At 42.9% G+C, this 17933-nt stretch overlaps 1 protein-coding gene across 1 annotated transcript in view; it reads right to left on the minus strand.

Annotated features, from left to right (window-relative positions):
• Positions 1–17933, minus strand: part of ACBD6 (acyl-CoA binding domain containing 6) — an 88191-nt gene that overhangs the window by 61276 nt on the left and 8982 nt on the right. The window contains exon 4 of the mRNA XM_082002978.1: positions 700–782. Within this exon, the coding sequence (XP_081859104.1) occupies positions 700–782 (83 nt within the window). The remainder of the gene's footprint in view (positions 1–699; positions 783–17933) is intronic.

Below are 17933 nucleotides of genomic sequence, written 5' to 3' on the forward strand. Positions count from 1 at the left end.
ACATGACAGCAAACACTGTTCAAAAATTTAGCCTTCCCTGACCGTTCATCTTAACTAAAAATACGATGCTGTATTCTGAAAGATCCTCCAGGTAATCACTTCGGTATTGGAGTTAATATTAAACTCATGATTAGTAGTCTGGAACAGTAAAAAACCAACCAAACAAGAAAACCCAGCTGTCCTTATTCAGTAGCTAATGTCACTTACTACTTGCACCTTGACAGTTTTTAAATAGCAGCCATTCTAGTTCAGTAAATGCATTTCTGCTATGCTAGCTGCAGAAGCTAGAAAAAATTAATTTGATATAAGGTACAAACTCTCCCTGAAGGCAAACACTGTCCAACATTAAAACCTTCACTGAATAATCCTTAATGAATGTATTGGTAAAGAAATAACTATTTGAAAAGGTAGTGCCTGAATAGCTTTCTATTAAAAATATCCAATATTACCGTTTTTAGCCATATAACTGAAAAATGGGAAGCCTTGCCCTTCCCCCCTATCTTGCGCTACGGAAAGGTTACTACCTGGCAATGATACAGGCAGTTATTGATTTAAATGATTATGGACCTGAAAAGTTCTTTCCTGTCATTTATTATCCTGTTATAGTCGCCACCACACTTGTGCAATATTAAAAAAAAGCTTAACAAAATTACAGTCAAAAAAACCTGGTTTTAACTGAAGTCCAGTGCAGATAATCACCTGATTGTTTCTTCTTGATATAATGAGCTGACAACTGGGCCTCCAAATGCAGTTTTGTTTTCTTTTCCCCTCTTCTCGGTTGCCTGAAAGAAAAAGAAAGATTGGTCCAGCATCCTGGCTGCCATCCCATCCCAGCCTGTGCCACCCCTCCGCCATCTCCCACCCCTTCCCCTGCCCCAGAGATGGGATCAGCCCTCTGGAAGCCTCATCTTACAGCAGACGGTATCCTACGACCCTAATCCATCCAGAACAGCTGGGTGGATCTGTCAGCAAACCGGATCAATGCTCCTCTGAAGGTGGCCCAGAAGGGTCACCCGAAAGGTAGGCTTGGCAGCCTCGCCACCCCGCTCACGAGCCAAAGCGTTGCCTCCACAGCACTCCCAGCCATGGCCCCTTAGGACCCAAAAGCCGAGCCTCTGTGAGGTAGCATAATGTTACGTTACTAATGTTACTAGATTGCAAAGCTTGCCTTTATAAATCTACTTAATATAGATTTAAAATTAAATTTTGTAATGGGCAGCATTTCCAAATGATTTACTCCCAGGAACTCTAGGATTCTGAATGATTCCCACCATAATAGAAATGAACAATTAGAATAATGATTGATCGATACGGAGCCTCAGGCCTACCTTTAAAAAAAAAAAAACAAACAAAAAACCAAACCCAAACAAAACATCCTGCAGCTTGGGATCTTCAATCGGCTGACTTTACACTGATGCCAGCCTTTCAGAAAGGCGTAAGTGCCTGCTGTCTGAAAGCCTGACCCTGTTAGGGGGTGCAGGGCACCAGAACCTCTAACTCTTCCAGGGCATCTCCCATCTCGGTCTTCAGGTAAGCCGTCAAAACTGGTTTGCAATTCGCAGCAGTAATTCCTTATAAAACCAGCCCATTAATTGCAACGTGCTGTTGTCAGCGGACAGTTCTGTGGCTTCCTGTGATGAGAGATTATCACACCCAGGGTGAATAAAAGCAGAAGCAAAGGGAAAGCCGTCCCAACCTCTAGCAGTCTCAGTAGCTGCAACACATTGCTGATTACACCAAGAAGTATTGCTGCCTCATCAGAGTTGTACCTAGAAATATGTTGGGTTTTTTTATTTAAATAAAACACGTTTACATTTGTCTTTCTTCCTGCTCCCTAGGTTGATTTTGGTTTAAATCAATTTACTGTTTCCCTGTAATACATTTACTTCTACATTCTGCCCAGTTTGAGACAATCAGTTCCACCTTTCAGCTCTCCCGTACCAGCCCAAAGCTGTAATATTTGGGTTTGCAGATACCACATGCATACTTCTGTATAAGACAAAATGGAAAGGAAACTGGCTTTGAAAACTAGTCTATGGCAAGTAGGCTTTCCCTAATTTAGAGTAAAAGGCGACACAAGGTTCTCCTTTCCTGAAGGGAAAGGGCCTCAGTCTTTACAGTGCAATGCACCTCTTAAAAAATTATTTGGCAGAGAACCTTACTGTCCATCAATTATTTCCACACCACTTATAAAGAAAATTAATTTCAGATCATCTGCTAGTACATGCAAGAGTTGTTTCTATAAAATGCTGTGCTGCACAACTAGTCTATCTTCTTCAATACTGAGGGACAGTGGTCATTCAACCAGTATCAGAAACTATAAGAAAATTTTAATTTCTATTATTTCATCTCTTCCCACTACAGTTTTTGCTTGTTGCTTTTTTTTCAAAGTCAGAAACAACATTTGAGAAAATACATTTCATCTTTCTAGAGGCACAAAGTGTAAAAAGGGTTTCTTGGATTAAGTTCACCTTCTTTGCACAACCAATGCATTTCTACCAAAGATTAATCATGTTGATGGAGTACACCTAAGGTCATCAGGAAACTTAGTGATAACGGCTTTCCCAAAAATGCTCAGGCAAAAACTTCTCCGGCTTTTAATCCATATACAGGTTACTTCGTCCAAGTCACTTTTATCTCATCTCCTTCACACAGGAATAGGTAACTCAATATTCAATTTATGAGTGTTGAACCAAGCTTATTTCCTCGCAGCCCTCAATATGCAGAACAAGTTTATGAAAAACATACAGGAAAAGTTTCAGCTATCCTCTCAGGATTTAACGTGCGCCTCTATGCTGCAAAACCATGAAAGATAGCATCGTGGTTCCACCATTCATCACCACTGGACCTCCCAAGGAGAATCTGTCCAGGCTGCGAGGAACGCTTCTCCCGAAAAACGTTAACTCTGCCCCAAAAACGTTAACTCTGCCCCAAAGCAGATACAAATCGATATCTTTCCAGCCGCCGTGGACAACTTGCCCACACCATGAGCTCATCTGCCCACTTCCAATGCCCACACTACCCAGCCAGCCAGGGACTTGCACGCGGTATCTGAGCACGACGTACTAAGCTGGGTAATGAAAGAGGTGGGGGACAGCAGTTGCTCCTTCCAAACCACGTCACAGCTATTGCACTAACAGGAACCAGTGTTTTTATTTGTCGCTCACACAAGCTGATGAGTAACAGGCAGATGCACTTTCCTGCTCAAATCTCTTGACATTTCTGCAGCAGAAAAGGGCTTTTAGGGCTGGAGAGATAAAGGAAATGCTACGTATACACAGATAATGATGAGTGAGTTTAAAGTCACATTAGCCTGCAAACCACAATGAAATTAAAACCTGACACCGCACATTCTCTCTCTTCTTTAAAAAAAGGCACTAATAATTAACTATGTGTCTCTCAATTAAGCCAGCTCAATTTCTTTCACTGTTGGCACTGCTGTCCAAAAGCACTGCAGATACACATGTAACTAATGATAGCTAAGAAATAACATGATCCCAGGCTCCCATAATTTGCAGCCTGAATCCAAGAGAGATGACAGCAGTGCTATCTGCAGTCAGGACCATGTAAGAGTGATGCTGTAGAAAAGGCAAAATTACTGTGGGCTCCATAAGCGTGAGGGGGTAGCCCTCAAACTGCCAGTTAAAAACTGTGGGAATAAAGGGGAATTTGTGACAGCACGGGAAGAAACCTTGAAGGATTGCACTCTGGTGCCAAAGCACAAGCAGTGGCATGCAAGAGATCTGGGAAGAGGTGCTAAAGAAATGTAAGAGATGCCTTAAGAGGCACTGGAATGTCTTGTGTTTTTCCCTAACTCTTGCCCATTAATTCTTTGTTGCTCGTGTACAATTAAGGCTGATCTCAAAGTCACTATTACTCTTGACAGTTAACTTTAGAGGTGGATCTGGTTTACCAAAGCTAGCATAAATCACAGGCAAATACTTGCTTTGGTATGCAGCATACATACTCATTAAGAGACATTTTCAACTCCCCTGACTCCCGATGTGCTCACAGACTGGCGCAGGGAACTCCACTAAGCCCAGAACTATCCTTCTCAAATGTCACCAGGAATGCCAGGAGAGAAGCCACACTCCTCCCGGAACAGACAGCCAAGCATCCTCATCCCTGCCTCAGTGCACTGTATTTGTCAATAAAAGACTGGCTCGATTCAAGGTACAATTGCATCTCGACTGGCTGTCACTGACAATGCTGCTCCAGACGGCCTCAAAGCCTGACAAGCACTTTCTGAACAAAATGGAAATACAGGGACTAATATTTGCTAACATCATTAATTCATTTTTTTCTCCACTCCCCCTTCTTCCTTTATCCACGATGTCAAGATGTATACCTTTAAATTGTTGTCAGCCATAAAACAGACGTCGTATCCCAGTTCAGAGGTTAACATATAATGACAGACACATTAAAAACCCCTGTCCAATGCCTCACTGACAATTTCAGCTCCATCTTCTCTTCAATGAGACAGTAGCTCAAACTCACTTATAAGGTTTAACAACATTAAAGTCTAATCATGATTGAAAAATAAAGGAGAAAGAGAAGATAGTTTTGTCATACTAAGCATTATGGAAACTGAAAACAATTAGAGACAAACATTTTCTCTGTGAGGGTTTTGAGTTCACCTTCTATTTTGGTCTTAAAAGTCTCTCATGACCACAGCATGATCCATTTCTCTTCTTGCATTTTTGGAGAGCAGGATGAAAATAATTTAAGAGGAAGATCGGGAGTTTCCTGTTGGGGGTTGGTTTGGTAGGCCAACCTCCTGCTACATCCCCAAAGACAGGACAGGGATTTACTATTTTTTCATCTTCAAGTCCAAGCTTTGTTCCAATACATAAAACAGACTACAACAGATTTAACAAAATGGCACTTCCAAGGGCCCTTCTGATAACTCACTTCAAACTCATGTGCCAGAACTCATTACAGAGATGCGAGTGAACTTACCATTGGTGATGAGCTGGGACAGAACTGGACCAAATGGTACACAGTTGTTTTATATGTAGGGCAAGGGACTCATGAATCTGACAGAAGGAAGGGTACAGAGAAGTCCTACTAAGATACGACAAAACAGCAGGAATAGCACAAGTTTCAGTAACGCTTTAAAAAACAACAAAAAACCCAGAACTTGGATTTAACAAAAGGGCTAGATCCTAGGCATGGGTTAAATGTAGGACATCCCAGTTTTATCCAGAGCAAAATGAGAACTCTGCCTGGCTAGGTTTGCATGTCTAGACACCCAGCACACACAGCAGCAATAGCCATTTGGCAAAGCACGTGGCTGTGTTGCACAGCACATCTATCATCCCCCCAGTTCCCTCATATCTCACGCTGGCTTTTCTCCACACCCAAAACCTTTAAGTAGCTTCATGTAAATATACATTTAAGAAAAAGAGAAAGCCATTAGCAAAAAGGCTCATCTCATCAAAATACTTATCTTCAAAGTTACACTGGCTAATGCCTTAAAATGCTCAAGACTTAAGTTCTTCATCATCATGCACCTTGGAAACAGAGAAGTGAAACACCTTAAACGAGAGCTATGCATCAGGATCTCACACCCGAGCCACTGCAGCGTACAGAAGACGTTATCTCAGGTTATGTTCAGAGGCTACTTATTGTATTATTTTTCTCCTCCACTGAGCCTGATGCAACTTGAGTCAGCGTAGCAGCTATATCTAGCTTTATGGGATGGAGACAAGAAATATTCCCAACAAAATTACCACAATCAAAACTTCAAGTGTTTCCGCAGCAACAAATCCAGAGCACACATTCCAATCTGCATTTGTTCTGCATAATTCACCTTCCTGCAGCTCACCCATTCCTCCATCCCCAGGTGTCCGCATGGCACACTCCCTGGCTTCCCCGCAGAGCCCAGCACTGGGGCCAGGCACGCACATTTCCTTGCTCCGTACCAGCCTGCAGAAAAGGTGCACACACAGCAGCAGAACACTGAAACGCTCTGCACAACAGGAACGTGGCAGCCTTCAGCAGCCACCAAAGCAACCAAAATCTGCCTTGGCCTCACAGGGTGCCTGCAGGGTTTTGGGGTGCAACCAAAGGTCTTGAGCCACCGAGACTGGAGGAGATGCAAGCGCTTGATGTTCACAGAGGTCTGCTTGGCAGGGGCAGGAGAAACCCTGGCCTATGTCCCAACTCCCCAGACTACACCTGGGAGGTGATCAGCAGCTCCAGTCTCGGCTGCCATGACAGGACAGGCAGGTAACCCCATCAGGCTCACATGAAGGTAAAAGTAAATCCCTGAAGTGTGCTGATAGAATGGTAATTAAGCTGGTATAGTCTCAGGTGACAAGTTTTAGACAAGACACTTCACAGATTTAACCCAACGGTAGACCTCAAGACTTGCTTTGCTGGCCACCATGTCCCCTTAATACTCTGGATTAACATTTCTGGACACAGTTCGTGAGAAGTGAGGATTATCAGGGAGGCAACAAGAAAACGTAAACTCTCCTAAAGTTTCAGTTGCTCGCCCCCCTCCTCTCCCTCTGTGCCACAGCCCGACCATCCCCCTGGGAAGGGAACTTGGGCAGATGCTAATTGTATTTGACAGCAGCAATTACACGCAAGGCTGGAGATTAGAAGCTCGTTAATTGTGTGTGCCATAATTGCTGCCGTCTTTTCCTTCACTAGTTAAGGCCAGTGCCAGGAGAGCCAAGGGGAGGAGGGTGCTCTCCACCCCAAACGCAGGTGGTCCGAAGATGAGACCCCTTGGACAGGGAGATGTCTCTTCTCCCCCAGCACGGCGGGAGGCTCCTGACCCCGTAACAATGCGGGAGGGTCCTCCGGCAGGGCCGCTAATGAAGCATGAAATGAGGACAAACAATGTTCTCTTCCAAAGGTTTTTTCCACCTGTATCTTTCCGACTTCACAGCTCAGCTGAACTTCACACTACCTGTAGCAGGAGGGAAGGTAAATATTAACCCTTCAGAGGTGATGCTACTAAAGGAATTTTTATTTTTTTAACCATCTATAAAATTAGGCACTGTATTAAACACTTGAGCAGGATTCATAAAATCCTCCCCTCTCGACTGAAATGTATGAGCTCAGCACTTCCCACCATTCTTTACAGACTAGCAGAGGCCAGTTACATCCAAACAAGATAAAAACACACCGTGGCTGAGGGCAGCCTCCATGCTACACTCCGCTGTAAAGCCACCTTTCATGAAGGGCTGCCGTACCCTCCGCACCAGCCGTATTAATGGCCGTCATAAACAGACTATTTTAATATTCCTCTCTCAACAGTCCTTCTTGGCTCCCAGCAGCAGCTCGGCGAGAGCATGCCCATGACTCAGCACTGGGAGCATTTTCAAGAGACCGCTGAGGATCTGTACAATTTGAGCAAACTGTCCCATAAAAAACAGCAGTACGCTCCACAGGATAATGTGGGGTTGGTTAGTTTGTGGGTTTGGGTTTTTTTGTTTTGTTTTTTTGGGGGGTTTTTTGGTTTTTGGTTTTGTTTTTTTTTTTTTTAAATACTGCAGGCACAGTTCAGTTAATATTCTATTAATGGCTACATTTAAAAAAAAGTTTTCTGGTTCTTTTAAATCTCATCACAAAATTTCCTCTTAAAAAACACAATGTAAGACAGGGAAAATATTTTCCAGCTTACATTCAAAAAATAAACACAAACATACCATAATTAATGTCATAGTTAAACACTGCTGTGATCTGAAACAAGGCCTTGCAGATTACTCATTTAACCTGTAACAAATTAATTAACTGCACCATAATCATGGTTGGAAATTAGTAGTAAAGACAGTCAGGGGAGGAGAAATAAATGTAAAACACTTAAAATAATTTTGAGCAAGTTTTATGCTTGCTAGTAGCTGTGACTTCTTGACTCACTGTATACATTTTAACATATGCATGGAATGAAATAATCGCTCAAAAAACCTAACGCAGTGGCTTCCAACAGTTTTTTATTTGTGGAGCTTTTTTTAAGTGGAAAAAAAGATATGCAGGTGGCAAACACAAGATTCTATCATTTCTATGAGAAAGAAATACATTCCAAGCCAAACTGGAAATACTGAAAGGCTGTGTAGCTTGGGATGAAACATGTCAGCTGAGGCTTGAAAGCTGAAGGCAACCTTAGGTTTTGAGATGTAAAGGACAGACATCAGCCCCCACACCCAGCCTACCTGTTGACATACTCATCCTCTGTTTGCTGGAGTGACACGGGGGCCAATTTCCCCATTGGCAAAAGGAACAGCTCCAAGGCTGGTTGACCAGCACCACTGAAATTTGCTTCCTCCAACGAATCATAGAAGGGTTTGGGTTGGAAGGGACCTTTACAGGTCATCTAGTCCAACCACCCTGCAATGAGCAGGGACATCTTCAACTCTAGCGGGTTGCTCAGAGCCCCGTCCAAGCTGACCTGGGATGTTCCCAGGGATGGGGCATCCACAACCTCTGGGCAACCTGGGCCAGGGTTTTACCACCCTCGCTTTAAAAAAAAAAGTCTTCCTTAGATCTAGATCACGAAGGCAGAGGGTGGATTTAGGAGCTCTACAGGCAGAGAAATGGCAGAATGACAAGATTTTCACTGGTCCCTGTCCCCACAGACTCCGGCAAGGGAAGGATCAGAGCACCCCAGTAGGAACAGAAGGTTTCTGAAGTTACGGTGTAACCCTTCACAGGCTCAGCCAGAAGGATGCAGCAGGATCCAGAGGCTGCTGCCTGCTAAACAGCCTCCAGTGCTGCGTGTTGATGCTGTGTCCGAGCCTTCACACACCTTTGTGCTGGCTAGTTCAGCTCAAAATACTTATAGCATGTTCTAAAGACATTTAAGGAGTGCCATCTTTTTTTAAAACAGGAGCAATGGGGTACAATAGTGCCCAAGTACCTATGTACTAGACAATACGTGCTCTTTTAAAGGATAACTCTTTTTCCACTCTAAGCTCTTACAACACATTAACCAATGTGTTAGCTAACATCCAAACAAAATCTTAATCTTCGGTAATTACACTCAATACCTCCTTGACAACTTCGTGTAAAGAGCAAGCTAAACATAACCACTTAACCTTTTTCTAACACGAAAAGCTGTATTTTCACTAAAGAAACAGCTTAATTATGCTATAGCTTATGTTATACACAAAGCATAACAAAAAACCCAGCTGTTTTCTCCTAACCAACAGCATATGCTATTTTTGACTAACACATTCTCTCTTTTAAACTAGCCTTTACATAGCCATGTGAAGCAGCAGGGTACATGGACCCTTCCAGCATCTGAATACCATCAAGTAAATGTCTACAACTCCACATCTAAAAATCAAGGCATTACATAGTCTACAGTAAGATAAACCCATAGTTTCTACCCAAGTTCCTGACTTTTTTTTTTTTTACCAGCTTCTGACAGCAAGTTGAAAGTTCTGCAACAGCTTCAAATCCTTTGAAAAACTGGATTTTTTTTTTAATTAGAGGTTGCACCCTCCCCCATTTAAAACAGTCAAGCTGTTAGCACAGTCTGGTAGGTTGCTAGCCAGAACAAGAGTTTGATGAGAGGCTACCATCAGCTCCGAAGTGGGCTGCATTGCAATTCAAAGCTCACCTCCTGAACACCCACCTCCCCCCCGCCCCCCCCCCCCCCCCACCCCAAAGCAGAGGAGACCATCCCCGCTCCTCCCACCCTCGCCACCTCGCTTTGCTATCCAGGGCAACAGGACTTGGGTGCATTAAATCAGGCTCTTCTAGGTTTCTGGGCACCCCAGGAAAATATTGGGGTCCACAGATGTCACAGAGGCTCCCCACTGCTTGGGGAAGCAACCTGGCCAGCAGAAAGCTAAGGCTGAGCAGAGGAAGCACCTCTTACCCTCCTGGTCCTCCCCACCTCCCCTTGCATCTTCCTATTTGGTTTTCCTCCTCTCCCAAACCTCCTGTTAGATCAGGCTGACACGTAGCCTGCTCTGCTTTCTGCTTCTGCCCCAAGCTCCTAACTGCACCTCGCTGCCTGCTTATCTCCACTGTCTCTATAGCCCATGACAGCATCCCGCCTGGTTCCACACCCCTCCTGTCAGCCCATGCTGCAACCTCCCCAAGCCCCAACTTTGTAATGTTGCCCAGCGCTACTGAAAACTTAATTTTCCAATATGTTTTAGCCGGTGGAGTTTCAGTACAGAAACAAACCTAACAGGAAAGTTTTGATTGCTGGTAGAGTGACTCCTCATGCTCTTTCACAACACGGCTCTTTTCTGCTTCCAGCCGCACTCAGCTCTTCATAAAACCAAGCTTTTTAATACTTCTGTTATCCACATTTTTGTTACTGGGGAGTTGCTGGTAAAAATCTGCAACAAATGAAAACTTCACATGACATTTAAAACACTTCTTTGTCCGGCCGGAAACTGCCATCTCAAGGCAGAAATGGCAGATGGCAATACCTGGTTGCACCTCAGCCAGTTCAGCTTGTGGTCTGAGAACTTAACAAATTCAACCTTGCCATCTCCATTTAAGCCAAGATCTTGGGCTCTCCCTGGAAGTATCAGCACCTATCCATTTTCTGTTAACTCAGCCATAGCAGCAACCACCTTCAGCAGAGGATCAGCAGCAACTTAACCCTGATCTGGTGGTCCTTCTCTGATACCAAGATGCTTTCTCAGTTAGGAGAGCACTTGCTCAAGTGAAGCTCTAAGATCCCAGAGCTCAGCTGGGTTCCATGCCTCCAATCCCACAGCTGCAGGATCACAGAATAACCAGGTGCTGTGGGACTGCCACCTGTGCACTACAGCCATGCAGCAAAACCTGTTACTTCTGGACAGCTATTAAGGGGAAAAGAAAAAAGCAACTAGGTCCTTGCTGCACAGAAAGTCACACGGTAAAGTACCTTGCCTCATTCTGTTACATCTTGTCATCATTGAATGCCAGCAGTTTGAGAGAGAGAGATATATATATTTAAACTTGATTTTTTTTCCAGTTGCCTCTGGTATATCTGGCTAGTATGCAGTGTCTTAATCCAACAGTACGCCAGGAATCGTGACGCTGGGATGCCACAGACCTCACTATGCTGCAGCAGCACACTCAGCATCAGCAAGGCAGAGCTACATCTCTAATTATTCTTTTTTCTGAATACATTCCAGATAGTACAAGATATTTTTTTGAATTAGTGCCAGATGATGAAAATTAATTTACTGACAAATTCAAAAGGAAAAATATTTCATCTTTGCTTAAATGTTTAACCAAAATCACTGCATCGGTAGCCAAAAATGATGAGCCCCCCAATGTCTGGCTTGCAATTCCAGAAAACAACTACTGCTACATTCAAGTAGCTGCGAGAGAATATATTATGCTGCCCACAGTACACTAACAACATAGTGCATCAGCACTGCTGAATCCGAGCTGGAAAAACAGAGGCTAACATCATTACAAGCACAAGTTAGCCCTTGCAGGGCTAGTAAGACTGCATATTTAACGTACAGTATGTTTTTAGGAAGACCAGGAAGCTTAAAAGGAGGGAGAGAGAAGAGGTATAAATCCTAGTCACGATAATTCTTCACTTTGAAGAAGTTTTAGAACATAGAAACATGTGAAACCTCTGTACAGGATTCCAGTGCAGCTTTCAATACACAACTGTTTGCATGGCTGGTTTGCTTTCTAAACTTCAACCTTTCTAAAATACAGGCTTGCAGCTTGGCACCGTTGTATTTCAATCAATCGCTTGAATGAGGATTGCAATGTCATAAATAAAAGGAGCCGAGACCATAAATTTCTGCGGAGATGTAAAATCAAAGAGAACAATCCAACAGAATCCCAGGGGGTGGGAGGCTGACACATATTCCAGCTGTTTATATTTCTAGTATGAGACACTTGTTCATTTTAACTTTTTCACTTCTGCACAGCTTGTCAGAACTACAACTCCAAAAAACCTGAAAATTTCACTCTGGATCTGGCATTTTGTTTTGTGCTCTACAATAAAATGCAGCCACAGAAGAGAAAAAGCCCTAAAATTTATCAAGCTTGTTCCACAGGCAAAAAAAAAAAAAAAAAAAAAAAATCACAGACCACCATGGCCGACAGCCTCACCAGCACAGCACTCCAACGCTTGGCATGCCAGTTACTTGCTAGAACAAAGCATCCTCGGGACATCTCTGACAACCCCATCCTCAGGCCGCAGGTTCATGGCAAAGCTCCGCCAGCTCCCATCTACGCTGTCATCGTTACGAAGTTACACATTACTGTTTCATTAATCCGCTCCCTCACTTAAAGAGCGGCCAAGGGATGGCAGCGTTATCTTCACAGTACTGAGGACTTGCACTGCCCATAAGCCTGCGTTGCTTTTAAAACCAGTAAGTATAAATAGGAAACTGAATTTTATTTGCTGCTCAGAGCAAAACAGTCTATACAACAAAGCAGGAAGGCAACACGCTACCTCCTACTTGATGTGCCAGAGTTGAGCTATCTTGCATGGAATAAAATTGATAAACAGTTACATGTGCAAAGACAGGGACAGAGAGGTAGCAAATAACCTATGGACAGCTTTGTTTATGAGTAGGACCTATATCAAGTACTTAAAGCATCAGCATGCTTTCCTCATGAGAGCATACAGAGAAGCAAAGGAAGCAACACCTTTATTGCAGAAGAACGGGGAAATTTAGTTCATGTTTGTAGCGTGATATTTTACCGTCTTACACAACAGGAACAAGAAAACATCCCCTTGCTAATAAGAAAAATTGGTTCTGAAAGCATGCTCCAAAAGCAAAACACTCAAGGTCTTCTAACTTCTGCAGCTAATCAATTGCCATTTTTCCAGCTTGGATAAAATAAGGTGGGTCACTCTGCCTGTAGTCTTGCATGTATGAGTAAGGCGTACACAAACCGCAAGCTTTTGTTAGCCATGCACGGCACAGATTACATCTTCCCACAGGAAGGCTGCACCTACCACTAACTCTGCTTGCATGCTAGAGGCTGTCCCTCACACAGCTGGCAAAAGGCAGCAGGGCAGAAGAATCTCTCTGCGTAATCCCTCTCAGGATGTAAACCAAACTATCACGACAGCCCAGCATGGCTGACAAATTAAAAAAACAAAACACCCAACAATTCTGCAGTTTGCTTAAACCCAGAGGACATTGCAGTCCCAAAGCCAGAAGCCTGGGGTGGATCAGTTTTTTGGTTTTGTTCTTAATTTCTAGTGCTTCCTTTTGTGTTAAAAGAATTTAAAAAGAAACCTGAGACTTTCTGGTTTTGTTGTTTGTAAAGCAGAAAAGCCTGATTACAGTTCATCAGTCATCTCAGTGATTTGCTTCTTCCAATGTGGGTCATCCATTGAAATAAGAGCTTTCAAAATATACATAGCAGACAGTGCAGTTTGTTTTCTGCGGTTTGTTTCCATTTTTATTCTAAAGTATAATTATTGACACTTTTGTTTTTATCCAAGTGGCAAACACGAAATTCTCTATGGGTGAACTGACACCCAAGGATCGATACCAACCCAGAAAGAAACGGGCGCAGTGACGAGCAGAGCCCCTGGCAGGGCTGCTGCGCAGCGCGCAGGAACGCAGGAGGCTCCTCTCCCCAGCGTGCGGCACTAGCACGGCACAGGAAGGCGAGCTTTAAGGAGCACAGCCATAATTCCATTAGGCCCCTCTTTACACGATGTAATTAAATGGCTTTTATACTACCAAAGAAATAAAGTCACTATTTTCAAAGTTTTTGACCTCGCAGTATGGTAAGCCGTAAATTGAGACGTTTGCCCAAACTGCACAGTAGGTATGCAAACACACTGCTGCTTGTGACGGGCAGAGACCCAAAAAGGTCTTTTTCCCTTCCTGCTCTTCCCATCCCCCTTGTAATCCTGCCCACACCACTCCGCTGATCTTTCCCAACCACAAACCGTGGCTGCTGGGACAGATTATCAAGGGAGACATCTGTTTGACTGATAGACAAAACAGGAAAACGTGATGGGTGCACTCATTTTGTTTACAGACCACGTTTTTTCTTCTACAGCATTTCTTAGTTTCCAGAAGAAATTCCATCGGCCTGCAGTACTAACCAAGAAATCCACAGATTTCAGCCTAAAACTACAGTATCATTTACTATTCGCTAATGTAATTCTTAGAAGTTGACCAAAGATAAAAACCTATAAACTGCAAAAGAGCGAAGCTTCTTGCTCTAGACGTGAACAGGCCAGATTTGAGCAACGAATCCAAATTTAGGAAAAGTTCAGGTTTGGATTTCCAAATGCCTGTTTTAACATGCTTGGATACACAGTTTGTATCAGTCACTATAGAAATTTTAAGTTGCCTTGGAGACCCTTCTTAAATACAAGAGGCTCATCAATTTAAAAATCAATCATTAAAATACTTCAGCAACACCTGGTGCAACCTACAAAAAGCATACACACAACCTCAGTTCCCGTGCAAATCTGGAAATTGTTTCTCCTGCTTTTCATTGTATCCTCGAATTGCAAGTTCTCTTCTCCACGTTTCAGTTTCACTTGCTTGTTGCATTTAAACTGTGATAGAGAAAGGTTATTTCAACAGAAAAAAGGGGGGATGGAGCCCAGCCCTGTGCACAGCATACCTGGCCACCCACCTTATCAAATATTGCCCCCTGCAGTGCTTCCTGCAAAAACACCCACCGGACAAATCAATTTGCTGTATTCCTGCGGGTTTTCCAGCTTACTGGACTGCTCTGAGCCTGCAGCAATAGTGCATTTGCTATTTTATCCACCTGTAAGTTTGTTTTCTTTTTCATGAGATTCTCTGTTCCCCAGGGGTCCTCTCCTGGATGCCCCAAACAGCATGACTTGGTGCTCCCACACCAACACAGCAATAGAAGTATTTTACTTCTATTGACTACTTGGTCCAGCGTACAGAGAAACAAATCCTCCTCTACTCAAACAAGGCACAGAACAGCAGTTGAAAAAAACAAGGGCAGCTTTCTCCCCTGCAAACATCAGCCTGGAACGTCAAACCTTTAAGAGTTTAAAAACACATCTGGTGAATGCCTACTTTCTTTGAAATCAAGCTCTCTTCCTGCTTTGCCGTAGAGATGTGTCTTTGCTCTTCAGATTCCTAATACGCATATTTCCTCATTACACAGCAGAAATCTTAAGTGCATTACTGGTGAAGTTGAGTCAAACAAGTTAAAATGCCAATTTTATTTATTTTTAAATATAGAAATAGAAAATCATTAAGTCCTCCTACAAGTTTCAGCAGTCAAAGCAAATAGAAGGCTTCTAAGTGTTTGGGGAAGGATGCCACTGAAGTTAGAAGCATGACAAGGTGTTGACATTGGAACTGGTAAATATGCAATATAAGAAATAGGAAAAGGAAATATTTAGAATCAAGAGATGCCAAAACTGTAATCAGCAAATGAAAGGCTAAAACTGATGAGCAAATCTGGATGCTTTTTAAATTATTTATTTTTATTGTTTAAGCTGTGCCATATAGCCATCTTGTTCTAAGAAATAATCAATAACAGCTCCTGAACCGCCTCACTGCAGTGTCACGTACACACCTCCACCCACGTCCCTGATGACATGAACTCAGTTGAAGAGATGTGTACAGTGCTGCTGAGCAAAGACGTGCTGTCCCACTCCTGCCGCCGGATGGTCAGTGCCTGCGGACACAAACTCCTATGTCAAAAAAATCCAGATGCGTAAAGCCAATGGGGATTTGTGATATCAAATGCATGACAGATTAGAATTTTAGAGTGCGTGTGGGGGAATGGAGATACAGCTGCTAAGACTGTCTCAAAAACCACAAGTACTAGACATGGCAAATTATACAGTAGAGGCTGTAGCATACATGAAAACAAAGTTATTGGATAAAGATGCAAGACAACCAGCTTGTGAAGGTGAACCTCCCTAAATCACCAAACCCACTGCTGAGACCGCAGGACAGCACCACAGCAGCGGGAGAGAGGGGTCAGGCAGATGAGCATGCGTAGGCAATAAGCTGCAGGTGGCTGGCAGGGAGCGCAGATGAGTATCATTGCCAAACTCGCACACACATCAGCAAAAGCCTCCGAAAGCAACACATCATTTGCTGCCAGTAAAAGCAGGAGACAACAGGTGAACGTATGAGAAACGAAGCAGCCGGGACACATATACCTCTCTAAAGGACCCAAAGCAGTGGGATGTGTTGACGGCATGAAACATTTCTGTTTAAGGATAAAGAACGCAAAAGAATTGCTTCATCAATTATTTTCTGTTCTGGAGGAAAAGTGAATAGACTTGAAGGACAGGTGATGTCTCTGAAATATGCAAATAGAGCTGAGCTGGTCCAAGCAATTACCTTTCCACTGCCTGGAACTTCTGACTGAAAGGAATGACTCACAAGAAAGAACAAGAAACAAAAGATGCGCTAAAAGGTAGAAGATGACGAAGGAAGACTGCATCAAGAGGAGAATGGAGACAAGCATGGAAAAGTATAGTCCTGACCTCCTACTCACCGCTCTTTTTGGATAAGAGACAAAAAAACCTACGACACAAAACACAGTAAGACCATGCCAACGTAGGAAGACCTAACTGCAAAGCATCCAGAAAGGCAATTGTGATTTTTGGTTCTAGACTTCTGGGTTCAAGATAAATATAGCAAGGAGATTCCTGCAGCTTCCTGAATGTAAAGACAATGGATCTCACCTCGATATCGTTTAGGTTATCTGCTACTGTAAAGATTTCCCAGTGAACAAAATTGCTGAAAATAAATGCAGTATGATAATTTCTTTCCAGGTTTTAGACAAAGCTCTGAAAGGAAAGATTAGGCATGACTATCAGACAGCCTGCTAGCAACAAGGGTGAAGAAGAAACTAAAACACACTGGAAGTAGCCATGGAGATGAGCCAACAGTTGTGCCTCTACTATCTAAAGTGGCATACCAGCCTCAGAGAGCAGAGAAAAGCTGTGCCGCTGCCTCTCCATGTTTCATTGTCTCCTAATAAAGTGCAAATACTCCAAACTCCATGCAGGAATAGGAAGCAGCAGGTCAGATTTTGGCTGCTGCTGGTGTTCTCATTGCTTCTGAACAGAAATTCAGGGTGCTCCTACTGCATCAGAATGCTTTTACTTTGTTTGGGTTTTTTTCCTACATCCAAAACAAGCAAGGATTACTAAATTATAGCAGTTACAGTCTGTACTAATACAGAAACTACAAGGTCAATATGAGAGAATGAATCAATGAAGAATCAAGAAAAAGGAATGAAGACATGGATCTATTCAGACTGCATAAGAAATACTGCATTTAGTTAGATTCTATTTATTAAAAAATACTGACAGCCTGAAAGCTGCAGAAGAGCAGCAAATCTGTTGGGAAAAAATGAACCTATGAAAAATAGAAGGTGATTTTAAGTTGTAAATTTTGCATATTTAGTACTAAAGGATCAAGACATGAAAAACCTTTTGCAAATATATGAAACAGGAGACTGAGGAGGATTTAAGATAAAAAAGAAGAAAAACTTTAGGGGAGGAGATGAACTGTTGGAAGAGAAAATATGTAGATAGTATTGAGAAAACTTTACAATAGCAAAATTAATGAAGCTGCACAATGAGGAAATTCAACACCTTGCACTGTATTTACTATTTATGATTCATAATGATTTGAAAGCTGAACTTTTCAAATTTGTACCAAGCACTTTATACTGCTTTTAACCAACGATTAGGAATACTTCATTCATGATCTACTGAATGTAGGAAAAATTCAAAGGAACCCAGCAAATGAGCATGTAAAGGAGACACAACGACAGTGATGAAGCACCTTGTAATGTACCCACAGATCTCTTCTATAAATCCAATTTGAAATTTGAAGACTAAAATAGCTATTTTATCTCCATCCCCCGACACATGCATCTCCATCATTTTAAAGAACAGAGCTCCCTCTCGTGGCTCCAGAAGGTGGAGTTGGTAAGGAAAAAGAAAAAAAAAAGGGGGGGGGAGGAAGGGGAGAGAGAGTACAGAGCACCATGAGACAGATCAA

This window comes from Phaethon aethereus (assembly GCF_964289735.1).
Source record: "Phaethon aethereus genome assembly, chromosome: 8".
NCBI lineage: Eukaryota > Metazoa > Chordata > Aves > Phaethontiformes > Phaethontidae > Phaethon > Phaethon aethereus.